This window comes from Eurosta solidaginis, chromosome 5 (genome assembly GCF_040869045.1).
Source record: "Eurosta solidaginis isolate ZX-2024a chromosome 5, ASM4086904v1, whole genome shotgun sequence".
NCBI classification, from domain to species: domain Eukaryota; kingdom Metazoa; phylum Arthropoda; class Insecta; order Diptera; family Tephritidae; genus Eurosta; species Eurosta solidaginis.
This window is the reverse complement of record NC_090323.1, coordinates 184215861-184237561: the sequence shown is the minus strand read 5'-3', so window position 1 is coordinate 184237561 and position 21701 is coordinate 184215861. Positions and strand designations below refer to the sequence as shown.

General features: G+C 35.5%; 1 protein-coding gene across 1 annotated transcript in view; it reads right to left on the bottom strand.

The window, feature by feature from the left end:
* Positions 1-21701, bottom strand: part of Msr-110 — an 88228-nt gene that overhangs the window by 32280 nt on the left and 34247 nt on the right. Inside the window, exon 3 of the mRNA XM_067786572.1 lies at positions 5583-5780. Within this exon, the coding sequence (XP_067642673.1) occupies positions 5583-5780 (198 nt within the window). The remainder of the gene's footprint in view (positions 1-5582; positions 5781-21701) is intronic.

Genomic DNA, 21701 nt, shown 5'->3' with positions numbered 1-21701 from the left:
GTTTGTACTAGTAATTTATTTAATTTTTTTATTTTTTAGCGTGTGATGAATTTGTGCATTTATTTTAATTTTGTGTTATTGCGCAGTTGGATTTGGTGTGAGAAATTACAAACTTGTGAAAATTGTATGCTTTAATTTTATGATTTTGTTAGATATTTGTTTGATGCAATTGAAAATTTTTAATTTCTATGTAAATTAACCGCTTAAAATAGCACACTCTGGGTTTAATTAACAAAAATACGTTATTGAAGAAAAAAATGGGAAATTTAATAAATTTCGATAAACAATTTTTTCAAAAAAAAAAAAAAAAACTACTGCGTTTCAAAATTTTTAATAACGAAACCTCTAAATTCACTACCTACCGGAATAATACAAGGTGGCAGCATGGTGACATACCTACAAACATAAATAAAAATTCCATGTATTTTGTTTTTGTAAATTCGATGGACAAATGTCAAAATCGTACGGCACCGGAGGTTAATGTATCAAATCAATTAAAAAAAGTTTATAATTAGCTGTTCCATGCTGCCACCTTGTATCGTTGCGCCATGATTCACTACTAGCGAAGGCGACACACAGTGATCGGTTCCATAGGCCAAGAATAAAAAAGTCAAATTGTAAAGTTTGTCACCAAATGTATCGTTAGTATCTCTTATTAGAACAGCCTTTTAATAGGTATATTTGCTTTTGTTGTATTCGAACTGTACTCTTTAAGAATAGCTTCAAAAGTGAGGGTATGGTATTAGTTGGTTTTTGCAGTGTGAGCAAGTTAAAAATAAGTAAGTAAGGCTAAGTTCGGGCGTAACCGAACATTACATACTCAGCTGAGAGCTTTGGAGACAAAATAAGGGAAAATCACCATGTAGGGAAATGAACCTAGGGTAACCTTGGAATGTGTTTGTATGACATGGGTATCAAATGGAAGGTATTAAAGAGTATTTTAAAAGGGAGTGGGCCATAGTTCTATAGGTGGACGCCATTTCGGGATATCGCCATAAAGGTGGACCAGTGTTTGTACGATATGGGTATTAAAGGTATTAATGAGGGTTTTAAAAGGGAGTGGCACTTAGTTGTATATGTGAAGGCGTTTTCGAGATATCGACCAAAATGTGGACCACGGTCACCCAGAACATCATCTGTCGGGTACCGCTAATTTATTTATATATGTCATACAACGAACAGTATTCCTGCCAAGAATCCAAGGTCTTTTGATTTCGCCCTGCAGAACTTTTTTATTTTCTTCTACTTAATATGGTAGGTGTCACACCCATTTTACAAAGTTTTTTCTAAAGTTATATTTTGCGTCAATAAAACAATCCAATGATCATGTTTCATCCCTTTTTTCATATATGGTACAGAATTATGGCATTTTTAATTTTCGATATCGAAAAAGTGGACGTGGTCATAGTCGGATTTCGACAATTTTTTATACCAAGATAAAGTGAGTTCAAATAAGTACGTGAACTAAGTTTAGTAAAGATATATCGATTTTTGGTCAAGTTATCGTGTTAACGGGCGAGCGGAAGGACAGACGGTCGACTGTGTATAAAAACTTGGCGTGCCTTCAACCGATTTCGCCTATTTTCACAGAAAACAGTTACCTTCATAGAATCTATGCCACTAGCTAATTTCAAAAGGATTGGTAAATTTTTGTTCGACCTATGGGACTAAAAGAATTTTAGACAAATTAAATGAAAAAGGACGGAACCACGCCCATTTTGAAATTTTCCTTTTTTGTATTTTGTTGCACCATGTCATTACTGGAGTTGAATGTTGACATAATTTACTTATATACCGTAAAGATATACAATTTTTTGTTAAAATTTGACTTTAAAATTTTTTTTTAAAAAGTGGGCGTGTTCGTAATCCGATTTTGCTAAATTTTATTTAGCACAAATACAGTAATAGGAGTAACGTTCCTGCCAAATTTCAGTATGATATATTCAACGACTGCCAAATTACAGCTCGCAAAATTTTTAAATTACCTTCTTTTAAAAGTGGGCGGTGCCACCCTCATTGTCCAATATTTTACTAATTATCTCTTCTGCGTCCTAACGTCAACCCACCTACCAAGTTTCATCGCTTTATCCGTCTTTGGTAATGAATTATCGCACTTTTTCGGTTTTTCGAAATTTTCGATATTGAAAAAGTGGGCGTGGTTATAGTCCGATTTCGTTCATTTTAAATAGCGATCTGAGATGAGTGCCCAGGAACCTACATACCAATTTGCATCAAGATACATCAAAATTTACTCAAGTTATCGTGCTTACGGGCAGACGGGAGGCCGGACGGACATCGCTAAATGAATTTCTTTTTTCGCCCAGATCATATATATATATAAAAGTATATATCTATCTCGATTAGTTTATGCCATTACGGGGTACCGTTATGCGAAAGTTAATATACTATGTGAGCTCTGCTCAGCTGAGTATAATAAAGAGCAAATTTAAGTTTTTTAAAAATACATAAAATATTATTGTATTGAAATAACTGGAAATGAATATTGAAGTCAAAGGTATTTACTTCATTTTGAAGTAATTTTAGTGTTTTTAGCTTGTTGTTTTTTTTTTTGTTATTTAAAATTTCACCAGTGCCTTTACTAGTGTTTATTTGCACAAATATTTCAATTTCAGCTAAAGTTAAAGTTGGGTTCCTCACTAAAGTGTTAATATCAGCTGCCACTTTCTGCCACTAACTATGTTTTGCGACAGTTTTCTGATAGCCTCACCTTGAAAAATTATTGTCGTATGTTATATGTGCTCACATGTAACATATGACATTATTTTATCCAGTCGACGATATGCAAATGTAAACTTTTGTGTATGTTTGTTGTTTTGTTATTGTTATGTATGCAGTATCTTTTAATAACTTTAATTTCTTTAATTAATCCTATTAAACATTGTATTTGCGATAGACACATCTTACCACTTTCCCCCCACATCTACTTATTTTTTGTATGCATGCGGTGAAAGTGGGTGGTTGTGGGTCGGTATGAAGGTATCACCCGCACTAATTTTATGAAAAAAATAATTCTCACATATTTTTAAAGCCGTGGCCAAAGTTTCACGTTGATATCTCTACTGCAAGTATTTTTGGCCACCAACTCCATACAAGACCGACCAGTGTGCGACAGAACAAATATAATATAGCGAGTAATGTGATATAACTAGACTACCGAAGACACGAGAGTGTGATAACGAACAATCTACAGAGAGAACAATGTGTAGAATATGTCGCAGCACAGTTCTATAAAAGGCGGCGCTATGCGAAGTATGAGGTCATTTTGATTTTCACTCATGTTAAGTGAGAAACTTGAATTTATATTGAAGTGTAAGTTTGCATAATTTAAATTTCTCACTTTAGGTTATATCATGCCACAAACACAGATTGTACTTTACCATTTCCTTCTTCCTACTTCTTATGGCACTGGGAACTTTTAATTTATAAGCATGTTTTTTTAAAAAGCAGTGCCCAGAAAGTAAGCCCATTATGAGCCTCAGTGTAATATAAGACTTGGGCATGTGCCTGAAAATTTGGAGCCTCGCACTTGGTCCCTAGCTGTCTTATTTGATTTAACATATGCAATTCCTGCCGTCGTTATATTTCGCTCTAATCGCGTGGCGCATGATTATTGACCTTTCCATTACCTTTTCTATCGTTATGACTGGAAGCCCAAATTATCTCGAATGCTTCTTTGCTTTCCAGCAGACTTCTGCGCCTTTAGTAGATTTAAAGCGAACGACCGGTCTGACACTATCATACGATTTCCTCTGCTCTGAGCACCACAGTCCTCCTTACCCTTAGAAACATTGGGTATGCTAGCGTGCTGTAGCTTATCTGCGTTTCCGTCATACGAATACTCGAGATAATATACGAATAGCCTTGTTAATTTGATGTATCCCGCGTGACCACAGTGGAAGTGAAAAGTATAGAACGATTCCTCTATATCGTTGAATGTAGCATATTCTCCGAAATTGCTTGTTCGCTTCTCCCCATCTTTAGCCGCCTAAAGTTATCTAGCCTAGCAGATAGATCTCTTTCTAGATACCAGGTTGGTGTTTCATGTCTTCGTGGTGTTTCAAAAAGTATTCGTATTTCCATAGAGGGTTTTCTCTTCTTGCTTTGTAGTGGACACTCTGTGTAGGAAAACCTTTGCGCTGGCGATTTATGCGGAGAAAGTCTTTACTTTCATCTTTGCATTCGTCATAATCTTTGACTTCATCTTCATATGTTTTTTTTACTTTTAGTATTTGTCTTTCTCTGCTCTCTTTTCGCCTTCATAGTTTTCCTCTTTATATACGTACTTATGTCTCGCTTTGTTTTGTTTGTCTTTGCCTTGGTCCTCGCTTCGGCTTTCATTCCTTTTCGTATTTGCTTTGCCTTTTTTGTATGCCTTTGCCTTCGTCCTTCTCTTTGTCTTCATTTTTATCTTAGAGTCAATTTTTATCGTTCCTTTAGTTTTGCTTTCATCTTTGTCGCCACCTTTGTATTTGTTTTCGTATTTCTCTAGACCTTTGGGTTCCTCATTATCTTCATATTGGTTTTCGTATTTCTTTTGACATTCTTTCTTCAATCGTCTTATATTAATATTTTGGTTCCTATTTCTTTGCCTTCATCTTAATGTATATCTTCGTCTTTCTTTTAGCCTTCATCATTTTTATATTTGTCTTCTTCTTTCATTGTTATCTTTATTTTATCTACGTTTTCATATCGCTTTTCGTATATCTATGTGCTTTGCCCGCCATCTTCGTATCTGCCGTCATCTTTATATTTCACCTTAGTTTTCTGTATGACTTCGAGAAATTGAAGATTCTTCTTTGTCTGGACATTCACCCTTCTACGGCGGATTCAACCTGATTCGCCGTACAAAAGAACTGTGTTTTGCAAATTTGCGTCGATCTCGTTTTATTGACATTCCGCTGTACGCCACTTTTTACTGAACTCGAGTTGGCGATACCAAAACGAATTCTGACTCATTCATCGTACAGCAGAATGTCAAATCAAATTAAAGCTTATTTGGTTTTGTTTACATGCTAAACTTGCAGATTCTCCAAGGAAAATCGCAGGAATAAGAAACTAGTTGATGGGATGTCATTACCTAGTACTGAAATCGACTTGGCGAAATCCTATAAAACTTTCATTCACTTTTCTATTTATTAGAGTAAAACTGTAATAAATTTCTCAATCAATTAGGCCTGGAAGCACTGCGACCTTTGTGCAGATCTATTGTGCATTTAATATTAATAAAATTAATACATTTTTAATGCAAGACAGAAATTGGCGTATTCAGATCAAGCAACTGTTGATCAACTGTTTAGAGATCATTTTCTAAAAGCATCTTTGAGTATTTCTGAACCATTCAACACTTTAAATTTTAAGTTAAATTACTTATCAAATTTTTTCATATATTACTTTCACTTACATAGCTGTGATAAATAATTAGAAAAACTTTGGATTTAAAATTAAGGAACAATTACTCCGCTTGACAGTCGGCTTCACACACCGTTCACAAAATGAAAAATGTCAACTTCTCAGCTGACGTGTGTTTACTAAATGCGAGCAATAACTTAATATATACTCACTTTGTTCACCTGTTGCAGTGTTTCCAACATCAACTCCTTTTCCAACACTGAATCGAGAGCCTGCACTTGATCGCACGAAGCCTTGGCTTGCAAATACGACGAAGCTAAAATAAATGCGCCCAAAATGAATGACGAAGCAATAATTGTGAATGCAGTGATTTTAGCAATTTTCACTGAGTTCGATTGACGTTTGTAAGCCTGTAATGAAAGAAAATAGTAATTATGAATAAATAATACATAAAAAACGAAGTATTATAGGTTATGGTGAATTATGAAAGAACGGTAGATTTTGAAACTACATAGAATTAGTGAGCTATGAAAAAAATGTCAATTGCATGATAAAGTAAATTACGTGGATTTAAAGTTTGCTAAAGAAGACGAGGAAGATAAAAAAGAGAAGAAGTAAAAATTTTAGAAGTGTAGGCATGATAAAACAGGGTAGTTGCACTTTGATTTTGCATTTTATTTTTTAGCTGTTAGACCTACCATTTGTAAAATGCTGAAAAAGCATTGCCACCTCAATAAAATTATGTTTTGTATTTTTTGGGGGTATTTTTATTCAACTATCAATATAAGAAGAACAAATATTTACAGAGCTGGCTATAAGTGCCAATTGATTAAGAAATTACCTCAGCTACGGCATGAAAAAAGTAGAGCAAAATCTTTATCGTCCTTCTTGAAGATTAGTGCTTCTGAAATTCTGACTACTTTATTTGTGAAATCACCCTGAAATCCACTGCTATAAAGTTTATCTAAAAATACAAATAGAGTCGATAATTTTTGTTTGAGTAACTCTACCAATACATTTTAAAAATGTTCGAAACACCTTTCCTTTAGATCAGAGGCATAGCTAGTTTATTAGAACCGAGTCAAACCCTTCTCAGTAGTAGAGTGGAGTTCGCTCGACGGCATTTTACTTTGTTGGAGGTTGGTCGGCAAGACTCGCTGTAACATTGATTTGTTTGCCCCGCCAAACTTTAGATCACGGTGATTGCGTCTTTTTTTTGTGCTCTGTGTACAACATATACCCCACCTCCTTGTTTATTTTTAGGCCATTGTATGCGAAGCACATTAAAATCCCGTGTCAGTATACCACTTTTTTGATGCTGCAACAGGTTGGGCGGATCCTACGACTTCACCACACCTGATATTCAGTCCATGCCTTTGGGAGTTTGGAAAAACTACCCTTTTTTATTTCAGCTCTACCAACTTAACTCCTTCTGAAGATATATACCCACAGAAATGGCTGCTACCGATGAGCGGCACAGTAAAGAACAGAGGAACTGCTTGGTTGGTCCGTTCATTTTCTTTATAACAACTGGAGTCGGAGCGCTTTTTTCTTTTAGAATATATGAGTTCATCGAAGTCTCTTTGCCATCTACCTTTCGCTTATCAATCACTTCGTGGCAGCAGCGCTCTTTGCTGCAGTAAGCTCACCGTAACAGCTCCGACACATAACCAGTTTTTCATATAGATGAGTTTAACACATGCTTATGCATTATGAGTAGACTGCATGTATTTTTATGGAGAATGGTAGAATGAGCGACACTAGCGCCATCTGATATTGAAAAGTAGCCAACTGCCCAATTTTGTTCCAAGCAAATCATAAGAAGAAGAATTTGACATTTGCTTTGGCTAAGGGTGTTGGCACACTTTGCAAGTGAAATAATTTTTCCCACTGGTTGGTAAATTTTCTAAAATTTTTCACAATTAAAAACTGCAATATAACAATCGAATATGACACAAAATATGTCAGCAAGTATTTTTGTTGTATAGGGAGAATGTTTACAACAGTGCTACGCGAAATTTTGTATGTGAATGGGCAAGGCGTAATAAACTTCAATTGCCAAGTCTGAAGTTCCTTCATATTTACAAACGCAACATCTTGTTTGATTGTGGCGATGTTATTGGAATGCATAAGCTTGTGTTAAACGCATCTATATGAAAAATGTCATTGTGTCACCGCCTTTACTTCGCACAGTAGCCCAGTGAGGGGAAGGCTATGTTCAAATATCGCACAATGCACGCGTTCAAGCCGCTCAGCTACGTAGTAGGACGCTGTGTAGTTCGGCTAAGCCCCACAGTGGTTAAGAAATTCCTTCCAGAGGATTGCCATACTCTTTTGTCAGTTCGAAATAATTATGAAAAAATGTAGTCACTATTCCTTTTTGCATTCCGGAGTAATTATTCCTTTTTTATTCTATGGATTGCATTCATTGGACTGCAGTACTCGGAGGAATGGATTGGGCAATCTTTTGCATTCCTTTTGCTTTTCAATATTATTATTCACTTGCGGAGTGCTTTTTTTGTTATTCCATAAGAGGAATGCTTTTAAATTTTATTATTCCATAAGAGGAATAAAATTTATTATATATTTATCAATATTCCCAAAAAAAAGGAATAAAAGCTGCAATCGGAAAGTGTTAACGCATGGATTGCATTCCTTGGCAACACTGCTAAGTCCTCACACAAGTGTCCAGCGCCTGCCCTAGCAGTGTTATAAAAAAAGTGAAAATAAAACTATGATATATGTTTCCGGTGGCGACATGTTCGAAGCAGGTCTTATGTTGAGCTGAATACAATGGATCAAGGTACACCTCCTCCGGTGACCGCTCCAAGTGCATACACTTACTGCATCCACCGGAAAAGGTGTACCTTGATCCATTGTATTCGGTGCTGCCTGGTACAGCTTGTTAAAAATAGATAAAAAATCAGCTTTTTTAAGAGACCCTAAGTGTAACGTAATAACTTTTCTTAGGGTTCACACAATCAACACCTGTAGTTTTGGGACGTTTATTTTTTGAGGGATATGATAGTGCTGTTCCAAAAGCAAATGTCAAAACACAGCTTATGTCAAATGCGCACAATGGTGTGCAGTAAGCAGAAGTGCAACTACCTTTTTATATTTTTTATCATGAGTTTAGCAGAAGAAACTAAGTATTTAAAAGCTGCAAAATTGGCGCTCAAACTTAAACTTGAAGTATGTATCTAAGAAATATTTCAAAAATAGTATGTGCTTTTTAAGAAAACAATGCAAAGATAAAATTTTATTTAATAAATTTAATATCTTGTGACCTTTTTCAATAAGGCAACTCATGTATGCTTTTCAAGATCAACTTTTTTTTTTAATTTTTTACATTTTCTCTGCTTCAACTATAATAACAAAATAAATACTACACGACATGCCGGCGCTAAGTGCAACTTGAAACATTTACCAACAATAACAAAAATTGTAAAAATAATAAAATATTTATATACAAAATAAAATTGTAAGCGAAACCGTGACAAAAAAGTTGACAAGCATTAAATAACAAAAAAAAAAAAGAAATATGTAAACACAAATAAAAGTAATTATCATAGTAAGCAAACAAAACGAAAAACAACAAAAAAATAAAAATAAAATAAACCACATAATTCAACAGAAAAAATGAATGCTTTGCATGCCCAGTGCTATGGGTGCTTTATGTTTTAGGTTTCAAGATCAAAAGTGAAATTTTTAGAAAGCTTATTTCGCATTTCTTTCGTTTTAAATTTTTTTTGTTTATTGAGCGTCATTGAAGTTGAAGAGGTGTTTATTGTATTTGTGCTGTGCCATGAAATAATTAATAATAATTAACATTAGTAGGTTTGTGTGGTGTAAAAGTGAATGCGAATTATTTTTTATGTTTTATTTGTGTGCTGTACTGGGTTATAAGGTTAATTGTTTTCCAAATAAAATATTTTGGTTGGTAGCATCATTTATCAATTCCTGCAATATTTTCAAAGTTATTAGAAAGTATTTAAGTATGCTTAATATAGGGTGGTGAAGCTAGACAGCAAGCTCACCTTCTGGAGGACATACGAGGAGCCTGCGAAATATACGAGAAGCCTGCACACACAATAGCAAATTTGAACAGACTGATGGCAAACACAGGTGGTCGAACGTCATGCCGAACGAAGCTGCTTGCATCAGCCTCAGATAATGCACTCTTATACTGTGCAGAAATCTGGACTGACGTAATGAAATACCGAACCAAATCTTGCTTACCTCCGAACCAATTCGACGCTGGCAAGAACAGTGGAGCAACGACATCGTAGGTAAGTGGACCAGGAAACTGATACCTGAACTGAACCCATGGTTGAGGCGACCACACCGAGAGATCGACTGTTACTATCTTTTACTATTCAATTTCTAACCTAACCATTTCTACTTCCGCAAATATCTGCACAGAATGGTAAAAGTTGAAACCCCGAAATGCCTGTACTGTGGAAAACACACCCTTACAATGCGAGCACTTCGCCGAACAGTGAAGGAGGATAGAAGAGATACTTGGCAACTTATCCACGGACAGTGTCATCAATAACAATATTGATTTTATGTTAACTTTGTTGTCTATTAATTTTAATACACATAACTTTATGTGTTGTTGTTTCGTGAAGAAACGAAAGGTCATACGAGTTGCCAAACATAATTTCTCTTTTCTGTTCAGTTGGCAACTTGGCTGTTGTAAGCTGACTTCGAAAATTTCAAAAAAATAAAAAAATTGTGTTCAATTTGGGTTAAGGTATCTAGCGTTAGTTTTGGTTTGAGGGTACTTTTTTTTAGAACTGGGTACATTTTCGAATTCGGATACTTTTAGAAACCGTGAACTTTTACGGAACGTGGTTCTTTGAACCGGCGGCTTTGTAAAACCGGGCACTTTTTTGAACTAGGTTTTTTTTGAGCTGGCACTTTTCTTAGAACTGGGTACTTTTTGAATTTGGTACTTTTTAAAACCGGGTACGGGCATTTTTTTAGAACCGGGTAGTTTTTAAAAATCGCGAACTTTTTCGGAACAAGTTTTTTTCTTTAGCCGGATGCTTTGTTTAACCGTGTACTTTTTTGAACACGTTACTTTTTAAAGCCAGGTACATTTTTGGAACTGGGTACCTTTTGAATCGAGTACTTTTTAAAACCGGGTACGGGTACTTTTTAGTACGGGGTAAGTTTTAAAAATCGCGAACTTTTTCGGATCCAAGTCTTTTTAGAACCGGGTACTTTTTCAAAATCAAGTACCGGGCAACCCACTAGGCGAACCATATAAAGTGGGATATAGTAAAAAGCAAAAGTCACAAGAAAGGTTCTTGATGAATGGGGACAGTTTTATTTTAAGGAAAATATCTGAAGGGACCCAGTGTGAAACACTTTTTTTTAAATATAAAAGAATATCTGAGATTCTTCAGAAAAAATAATTAAAATCAATGCAAACTCCGAGAGTCCTACATATATACAGAGCTGTTCAAAAAGTGTACTGAAGTGCAAATCACAATACATATACAGAATTATATGTACACTAAAACTGTTTTAAATTGAAAAAAAAAAATAAAATAAAATTATTAAAAATAAATTTTGAATTAAACTTTTCTCAGTGCTACAATATTTTTTAAAAATTGTTTATTCATTTTGGTTGTACTATAAAAGATCTTAGATTTTATTGTACTAATATCTTGTCAATAAATAAATGTAAAGGTAAATGTTTATTGTCAATTTGTTAGTGTAAATTTGAATATCAAACCGAAGTGCCTCGGCTTCAAATGGAAGTGCTTTTTCCTTGCATTTTCGTATGAAATTCAGGCACTTTCATTATGAATCCAATTTATATGTGAGGGCATAAAAGGGTGCTATGCAATTTTTTTTATATTCAAATTGTGAATTTGTATCTGTGCCTATTCTTCAGGGCAAAACTAAAACAAAAGTGTATAGGCGTTGAGCAGCTCTGTACTTGTACTTTGCTAGACTAAAGTTGATTGGGCTAAAATATTTAGGAAACTCCAAAAAAAAAAAAAAGAATAAAGTTCTCGAATTTTTCTGAAAACATTTTTGTGATTGGTTTGCGTAGTTTCAGTAACAAAATTCATAGACTCTATTTTTTTCTTAAAATATCGAAAATAAAAAAGGTATTTGAATGAAGAAATTTGAAAGTAATTTCCACTGCTATTTTTAAAACCAATTTTGAACGTGCTTCTGCCCAATAGTTGTGTAATCATTTTATTTTATGTGAAAAATCATGATCCTCAAATTCGCACTCAAAAATATTTTTTGCGCACTTGTGCAAACCATAAACACATTAACACTTTAACACAATCAGACCTACAATTAAATTCGGCAGTGTGCTGCGTAATTATATTCCGCACCCGCTCAAATGTATTTATAGTCGTCGATAATCAGCTAATGATTACGTATTTCATAACTTCTTCTGGGTAGCGCCAATATATGAATGTTTGCATAACTATTTAAGCTTAAAGCAAAAAAGCTTATATGTATCTACAAGCCAGTCCGTATGTTATTACAAATCTGTACTTATGCATAACAACCGCATTATGGTTGTAAACCCTTTTTTGGCACCCCTTTGCTGCGGTTTTGGCATGCTTATTTAATATGTAGTTTTTGTTTTGGTTGTGCTATGCCATAAGAGTCAACCCGGCGTCTTTATATTTATTTGTCTATTAAGTACGAGCGTTTCATTGTAAGATGCACATACAAGCAAATGTATTGTTATGTATGTTGTTACGCAACACATTTTTTATATCCTCGTTGAAGGCGCAGTGTTGTCTACAAATAATAATTTTATAGCTTACGTAATGTGAATGGCATGCAGCTGTTGTCAGCGTTTGACTTTTTTTTGTATGCCTACGCGCATGCGCATCCTCTCACATTTTGATGTCTCTGACATCTCCGTGCTATGGCGCTGCTGTCAACGATCAACAAGATTCCATTTAAGATTGCCACATACAAACTTATGTTCTCACAGAAGGCACCCCCCACTTCGCGAGCTTAATGTGACATAAATTATCATAGCATATTGCATGGCTTAGAATGGCGTTTGAAAATACAAATCATCTATTGCCGCTTGCTACGGGTGTGTAAGGTATCAGCTTTTGCAGATATACAGCAGCGAATAGAAAAATAGCAGTGGAAATTATTATCAAATTTCGCCAACTAAAATCTTTTTTAATTTTCGATAATTTAAGAAAAAAGTTACATGCATTACCTTGGCACTGAACACGCGGCCGTTCGTTAGTTAGGCTTCGTGATATGGGCTATGAGCTTTGTGACTTCGGACACTCTAGCCTTCTTACCAGTTTCGACTTTATCCCGGACAGGACGGACTGTCGTATGCCGATAACTGCTCCCTGTACAACCTTCACACCAGTCATTCCACCAAGAGAGGAGTGGGGAAGAGGAATTATCTGGGGCATGGGCCCGGTTAACTTGTGCACGGATGGGTCGACGTTGGAAGGAAAGGTTGGTGGTGGGGTCTTTTGTGAAGAGCTAAATATAAGTCGCAAGTTTAAGTTGGCTGATCACTGCAGTATATTCGAAGCGGAAGTTGCTGCGATTAAGGATGCGGTGGATGAAATGCTATTCAGTGCTACTACGGTTAGGGAATTTAACATCTACTCTGATAGCCTTGAGCTCAACTACAGTGCAATCAAAGGTGGTCTGGGAGTGCCTGACCTCGCTTGAATTATTTTACAATAAAGATTATCTGGTTCCGGGGTATAGTGGTATCTCGGGTAACTGTCAAGCGGATCTCTTAGCCCGCATCGGTACAATGGAACCGGTGAAGATGGCTGTAGGGATTTCGGGATTCCGCTGGCCACCTGTGGATTGCTCCTCCATAACTGGGCCTCGAGTCAGCTCAGCAAACGTTGGGCGGACACCACGTCTTGCAGGGTAGCAAGATATTTCTGGCCGAAAGTGGATGGCAGGAGGTCTGCTGAAATAATTTGGTTCACTAAGGCTCACCTATCAATGATCATTGGGTTTTTGACAGGGCTATCCATGCGGTACGTCTCAATATACTGGAAACTCCATCCTGCTGCAGCTGTATGGAGAATGATGAGGTGGAATCACTAAATCACTTTATGCTTGATTGCCCAGATTTTGCTAGAACTAGGCGAAAATACTTCGGTCGCGACTCACTTGGATCTCCCGGAGATTTATCCAAAGTTGAGATCGGTATCATTCTGTGCTTTATCATTGCTACCCAACGATTCTCTAAGTAGTTATATCTACGTCACCGTTATTTTAGTGCCTGTGGTTTCACAAAGGATCTTCATGTTGTCCAAGTGAGCTACCCTTATTGGGCAGCTACCACCTAACTTAACCTAACCTACATGCATTTTGTAACTGAAACTATGCAAACCAATCTCAAAAGCGTTTCCGAAAAAATCCGAGAAAATTTCGAACGCCTTATTTAAAAAACGCATATAGCACCAAATTCTTCATATCAAGTCTTAAAAAAGAGTTTTCCTCGCCTGCACTCGACTCTATGGCAAAATATGAGGGCTTTTTCTTAAAATTATATGCTGGACATTTAACACTTTTGTGAAGCCAATAAATGACGCTTCCTTAGTTTGGTGACCGAAGACTACGCAAAGAATAGTTGTAACAAAATAAAGCAAACTGCAACGACTATTTTGTACTGGCATAACGGGTACGATGATAGCGTGCCCTGTTAATGCAGTTAGTACCTTAGTGGAAATACCGCCCTTCCATATTCGAATAGAGAAAGAGGTAATACTTGCTACACTAAGACTTCAAAATATCTCTGAGCTAAAGAGCGAACCGCCGAAGTGTGATTGTAGCATGCTCCGCCTACCACACCGAAGATCCTAAGCGGGTTCGCCCCTCGGCAGTGTTTGGCAAGCACTCCAAACGTATTTCTGCCATGAAAAGCTCTCAGGGAAAACTCATTCGCCTTGCAGATAACGTTTCATATGAAATCCCGTATTGATACTACGTAATGCAATGGCCCCTAAGCTCAGAATCTCACGGAAGTTCTAGGTGTCCATTGTGTACACATTCTAGGAAATCCATATGCTGACCCTGACTGAGAGAGGTCTGGTTCACGGATGTACCAAAATTTCATGACAGAAAATTTGAGCTTGCAGCTATGAGCCGAACTTTAAGAAGTCGATACCAATGAAGTTCCACCCAATACTATTTTTCAGGCTGGCATTCATGCAATTGAAGTTTGCGGTAGATGATGTCTTCGAAGAGGCTAATTATACTCGAATAGTATCCTCATTATGCCAGACAGCTAGGCAGCCTTACATGCCTTGCGGTCTTATACAACTACTACAACTAATTCTAAGCTACTGGATGAATACTTTGAAGTTATGAATGAAACAAATGCACACACTAGGGAAACCATAAGTAACTGGGAAACATAGAAGTTGTTTATACTCCCAGCAACGATTGTAACCCATCAATCTTGACAGAGAGGAACTACAAACTCTTACTGGGTACTATACGGGACACTGTAGTCTACGTTATCTCAAAAGGCAGTTCAGACAAGCCAAATTGTTTATACTCCCAGCAACAAGTTTATTAGCCAACACTGCTACAACAACAACAAGTGTATTAGCCAAACCCATTAATCTAAGCAGATAGGACCTACAAACTCTCACTGGGTACTATACGGGACACTGTACTCTACGTTATCTCAAAAAATACTTACATCTTGAAATTTCAAAAATGTATGTACATATATAATTTCATGTTTGAAAAGGGACCCAGCAAGTATGAATACAGTTTAAGCTTTTTTAATATTTCTTCATCACGAAATCTCTTAGCATTCAATTGAAAGAAAACATTACAAATAAAAAATGTGTTACTGGTAACGGGAGTGGCGCAAGACTATCCAAGTGCCATTTTCACTCAACTCTTATCTTTGAAAGCATTTCTCGTTTAACCTTTCGTTAAAGTAATGAATGTGCGAAAAATCTTGAATATTGAGCACACAAAAAAAAAAGAAGAAAATTAAGACAAAAGTGTTGAAATGTGTAGTTTCATAGTGAATGCTGAGCTAAAAGATAAAAATAATACAAAAGACAAACTTAACACCAGCGAGCTGCACCTATAAAACTTTCAGAGAAAATATCAACATAGATTTATATGAGTGCTTTAAAGAAGAAAAAAAGTGCAGCGAAATGTGACAGTGAAAAGAAATTACACGTACCCAGCACGGCTTAGTACGCAAATAAACACATAGATACACAAACATACATACAAAGATACAAAGCATTTTTGAAGCATTTTAAACTTATGCTTGGTGTTGTTAAAAAAAAATACAGAAGTGCAAATAATTATTTAGTTACTCTATAGAGATTTGCGAAAGCAATAACAAAAAGATGAGGCAGAGTGAGTCAGAGTGAGACAGCGTGAATAGTTTGGTAGCTGACAAGCATTTATGTAAGTGTTACACGTATGTGATGTTTTCATTTAAGGTGCGGTAAGTGCGTTGGTGCGAGAAACGTAAATGCGGACGAAAGACTTAAGAAACAAACCTGTGGATTAAAACTAAACAATCCGAGCTGTGGAATGGCCATCACAAATTCAAATGGATCCAACACACAACGCAATTATTTACAATATTTAATTTTAAATTTAAATTCGTTATTTTCCATGTTGCAATTGGTAAGTTTTGAAGTTTTTTTTTCGATTATCAGATGTATGTAGACAGCGCCGTAATAATATTTTTTTACACAAAATATATTTTTACAATAACAGATTTTTATTTAAAATTGATATGTTAATTATTGTTGTTTTATGACGATTAGCGTTGGCGTTCGGAAGTTGGTTTTAATGGTAATTTTTGATGGGTGTTATTGGTGGTAGTGGTTTTGGTATGGATGCATCAACAAATTTATGCACAAATATCACATTAAGACACACACGGGAGGGGGAAAAAATAAAATAAAAATGCATTAAAAAATGTGTATACATTTTTTGTATGGGAAAATAAAAATTAATTAATTTTTTTAAAGAAATTCGTATGGCAATTATAAAGCAGTTAATGGAGTTGGGGTGTTAAGTATTTTTTATGGAAAAAATCTATGTTTAAATATTTGTATGTATGCGTTAGGTGAAAACATTAGCGTAATGGATTTTGTAGTATTGTAGTAAAGAAAGTATTTGGTAAATGGTAAAAGTTTGCCTGAAGGTGAATTATGTTTTTATGCTTAGGTATGTAGATGAGTTGTGTATGATTATGAAAATTTCAAATAATTGATTAATTAGTTGAATCATAGTCGAAAATACTTAATATTAACTTTATTATACTTAATTTTTAGCTTGCTTATAAGCAATTGCATGTAAGAGTTAGGAACGCACGTATGTAGATGTAGACAAACCACCAACCTTTAAAATGATTCCGAGTAGCTGGGATTAATAATTGATTATAAACTCAGATAGAAAGCGTACATCGAATAGCGGGTATCTCTTTCCACTCCTGTAAGTCGATGGAAAGAAATGGGATCTCAGGGTGAGACTCAGCGAATCTGGGGGGGGGGGGGGGGGCTGAAAAGATACTCAGAAAGGACATATTAGTATCCTTTATTCCTTTATTTAAATCCGGCGGGAAGCGTGCGTGTAGCGTTGGCTCTATCCGTCTAAGTAGGTTGCAGTTTATAACAGTATAAAAATCTACACCGACAGCTTCAAGATAAACTTAGATGTGGGGAATATATTCGCATTCGTTAGAGATTTCTAAGTAATTCCCCATACACTAACTCAAAGCTAGAAGGGGCATGCAAGTAACATTTGGCTGAGTTGGCCGATACTCTGAAAATGTCAATTATCTGGATTCCTTATCAAAACGAAATCGAAGGCTTTGAGGAGGCTGATGAACTGGCACGTAGATATACTGCAAGGCGTATCACTTACTTACTTAATTGGCGCTTAACCGTATAAACGGCTATGGCCGTCCAACAAAGCACGCCAGTCGCTCCTTCGCTCCGCCAACCGGCGCCAATTGGTCACACCAAGGGAGTTTAAATCGTTTTCCACCTGGTGCTTCCAACGGGGGAGGGGCCGCCCTCTACCTCCGCTTCCATAGGCGGGTTCCGATAGAAATACTTTCTTGGCCGGAGCATCATCTTTCATTCGCATAACATGGCGTAGCCAGCGCAGCCGCTGCGTTTTAATTCGCTGCACTATGTTGATGTCTGCGTATAGCTCGTACAGCTCATCATTAAATCTTCTTCGGTACTCGCCATAGCCAACGCGTAGAGGTCCATAAATCGTTCGAAGAACTTTTCTCTCGAACACTACCAAAGTCGCTTCATCTGCTGTTGTCATGGTCCATGTTTCTGCCCCATATAGCAGAACGGGTACGATAAGTGACCTGTAGAGTATGATTTTCGTTCGCCGAGAGACGATTTTACTTTTCAATTGCCTACTTAGTCCAAAGTAGCATTTATTGGCAAGATTGATTCTTCGCTGGATTTCAGTGCTGATGTTGTTGCTAGTGTTGATGCTGGTACCCGTATCACGCGCCATGTTATGTCATGAGTAGATCTAGGGCCGAAACCAATCAACTTATAGCGGTCTGCACTGGTCATTGGCCTCTGGGCATGCATGCGGAAAAGGTGGGTATTCCCTTTAGTGCCCACCAGACCAGAAGTTTTAAGACGTATCTACCAAAGATACTGCTGAGAACTTTCTTTCTAGTCAGGAAAAACATTCGCCACAAGAAATCGACGCAAAAAAAATGAGTGATCTCACCTGCAAATGCTGGCACATTCAATTTTACGGATGACTTAGCAGCTGAATTACTCAGGCCATATCTCAGTGAACAAATCAAAATAAGAGAGCCCAATGTTGGGCATCACTTATCTTATTCTTTGCATTAACTCGGGGAAGAGGCAAAAGTTGGGCGAATGGGAAAGGATTCGATATTCTCCTGGTTGTTATAGAAATATATCAATGGGTGAGCGCACACTTGTGATAAGTGACAAATTTCAAGGTTTTCAGGAGAGCAGGCGATTGCCTGTAAACGTAAATTTTTTTGTGGGATATTATGATTCGCAATGATGAATTGATTCATTCTGAATCTAAATATGCTAAAAAATATTGATGGATTTCGCTAGGGTATTACTACACTCATGTTAATAAATTGCTTTTTGGTTCGTCAGGAACTTTAAAATTTTTTAACTATGTTTCCGTTGAGCTAGAGACGTAGAACTTGGTGTATAATACGGAACCAGTAGACACTACAGCGCAAATAAAAAAACAACATTGCTTTGGCAGCGCAGCGGTCAAGATATTGGAAAAACTCGTTGTTAGGAACCGATCATATTCATGTATAAATAAATAAAATAAAAATATCAAACCAAATTTCACTCTTGGTGTTACTAGGATCGAGATATTGGGAAAATATATGCGAAGGCATGTATCGCATTGCCAGATCCGCATATTAAATTTATTTTCAATGTGAAATATAAACTTGTTAGATCACTTAACACATTTGTCGCACTGAGTTTAAAATTTTACGCACTTAACAGATATTTCCACTGGCTTCTGAGCCGTCATTATTGATAACTCGCTTACAAAAAATGCACACTAGGTAGGCATGCTGCTGAAGTTTCAGAAAGTGCCGTTAACTTAGTTTTGGTCAAATAGGCACTTAGCACAATTGTGCGCTCACCCATCGATATAGTTATACGAATTTAACATTTTCAGAATTCTGTTTAAAATAACAATATAACCTTCACGTCAACTAGGCTCTCAAGTTATCTGATAAATCATTATTTCTCTTTAGTGTATTTTGTGTACTCCATATATTTATAATCTTTGCGCGAAAAATATGTATTAGATATATGTGACCCGGTCTATGAAAAGGTGGCTTATGACTCAAAAAAGAGATTGCGAGAAACAGGTGTTAAAGATAAAGAATGCATTTCTTCAGTTTCTTAGTAGTAGTAGTTTTTTTTTAGTCATAAGCCACATTTTCATAGACCGGATCACATATCTTGTTTAAATCTCTCATGACCTTGGTATTATTTCATTTTTTTTTTTCAAATAAATTCGAATGCAATATTTTTTGCTACACACCACTGTAAATGCATAAACTATGGAAACACCCTTGCATGGGAGCAATAAATTTGAAACGATGATTTCATTGCAAACTGATATAAAAAGTGTTTATAACTTCCGTCTAAAATAATAACTAATGAATAAATAATTTTCTCACAAAATGCAAAATGGAAGACTACAAACATTTTTACATACATATAACTTTTTTTATTTGTTTTTACGATCTAAATTAAATTTGTATGCATGTATATACATATATACTAACCACATATGTACATACACACAAACATATTTCTGCACCTTATTAGTGTGTAACAAAAATGTAAAAAAAAAATTTGAAGTACTACAAACATAATTTAAATCAACAAGTGAATGCAATACTTGTGGTGCACGAATAACAGTACAGATATACAAAAGTTTGTGTAAAAATCGTGTGACTGCTTTGCCTTTGTTAAGTGAATGCATTCACATTTAGCAGAAATAAAAACAGCGCCAACTCCAAATCGTTCACATTCACTGCAATATTACATAGAAATGGAAAAAATACCTAAATTTTTGGTATGTAACTACAGCTGTAAGCAAAAAAGTAGCAGCAAAAATTAATTGCACGTAAAGTGCGCAATTTTTTTATTTTCTGCAGCCTTAAGAAAGGTTTGAATAAATTGTATATCTAAAACTATATAAGTAAATTTCGAAAGTTCGTAAAGTTTTTAAAAATTTGCAAAATTTAGCGTTTTTTTTTTTTTTTGTTTTGGTTACTAAAAAAAATGTTGAATTGTATAGCGAATTTTAATAAAAAAATTTTGTTAGAAACTTTAGAAAACTATGAAAATTCGAAAAGTTTAAAAATTTGCAAATTTTATCAGGAACTTTCTATTTTTTCGTTAATTTAAAGAAAGCTCTGATGAATTGTATAGCGAAAGCTACATATATAAATCAATTTCAAAAATGCATTCGAAAACATTTGAAAATTCGAGAAGCCTTTAAAACTCTGCATGAAAACTTCTCAATATTAAGTTAGAATTATAAACACGGAGTGGAATTTTAAAACTTGCGAAGTTTTTAAACAATTTAAGTTCAAAATTGAAGAAAATGTTAAAACTGTGTTTAAGTGAAAATTTCTAAACATTTTCTTAAGAAAATTTTCTAATTTTAAGAAAATTTTAAAAATTGAAACTTCGGTTTTTAATTTGGGAAGCTTTTAAAAAGTTTCACAAAAATTCCAAAGGTGTTTTTAGACTTTGAATACCCAGTAAATAGTTAGAGAATACGAGAAGTTTTTGCCCCAGCGGGTTAGGGGGTCAGAATATACCCGCGGTAGGTATGCCTATCGTAAGAGACGACTAAAATACCAGATTAAGGGGCAGTGTAGCGCAACTGTTCAGGTTGCCAGCGCAATATATAGCTTCTACAAACCCAATTGTCAACCTCACTTATCCGTGGCGAATCCTGTTTCACTAACAGACGAGGCTCTGGTGAGCCAAAGCTCCTCATGGAACTTGGGGGTAAGGAGGCAGGGAATGGCCTGAAGGTTTAATGTGGCCACATAAATCGTTCACGAGATGATCGGGCTAGCACCTCAATGGTGCGGTGGTACCGGGGCGCACCGGATCTGTATCCAGCAAAGGACCATCACATCGATAACACTCCCCAAAGCCTTCGGGGAGCAATCTTATCGCTACAACAACAACAAAAACAACAACAACGAGAAGTTTTTAAACTTTTTTTATAAAAATTTCGGAACTTTTATTTACATATATTTTTAAGAAGCTCTGACAAACTTCATGCCTAGAAAATTCTACAAGTTTTTGAAAATCTTAATAAATTGTATAGCGAAAACTATATAAACCAAATTCAAAAATGCTTTCGAAAACAGTCGAAAATTTGAGAAGCTTTTAAAACTCTTAATGGGAACTTCTAAATATTAAGTTAGAATTATAAACACGGAGTAGGATTTTAAAACGCGAGAAGTTTTTAAACAATTTATGTTTGAAATTGAATAAACTGTAAAAACTTTGAAAATTTTAAAAGTTTAAGTGAAAATTTCTAAACCTTTTATTGAGAAAGTTTTAAAAATTTTAAGAAAATTTTAAAAATTTAAAATTCGAAATTTTTTAATTTGTGAAGCTTTTAAAAATCTCCACAAAGTTCCAAAAGCGCTTTTAGACTTTGAATACCCCGTAAATAGATGGAGAATACGAGACGTTTTTAAACTTTTTTATTAAAATTTCCAATTTTTTTATTAAAAAATCGAAAATTTTATTTACATATATTTT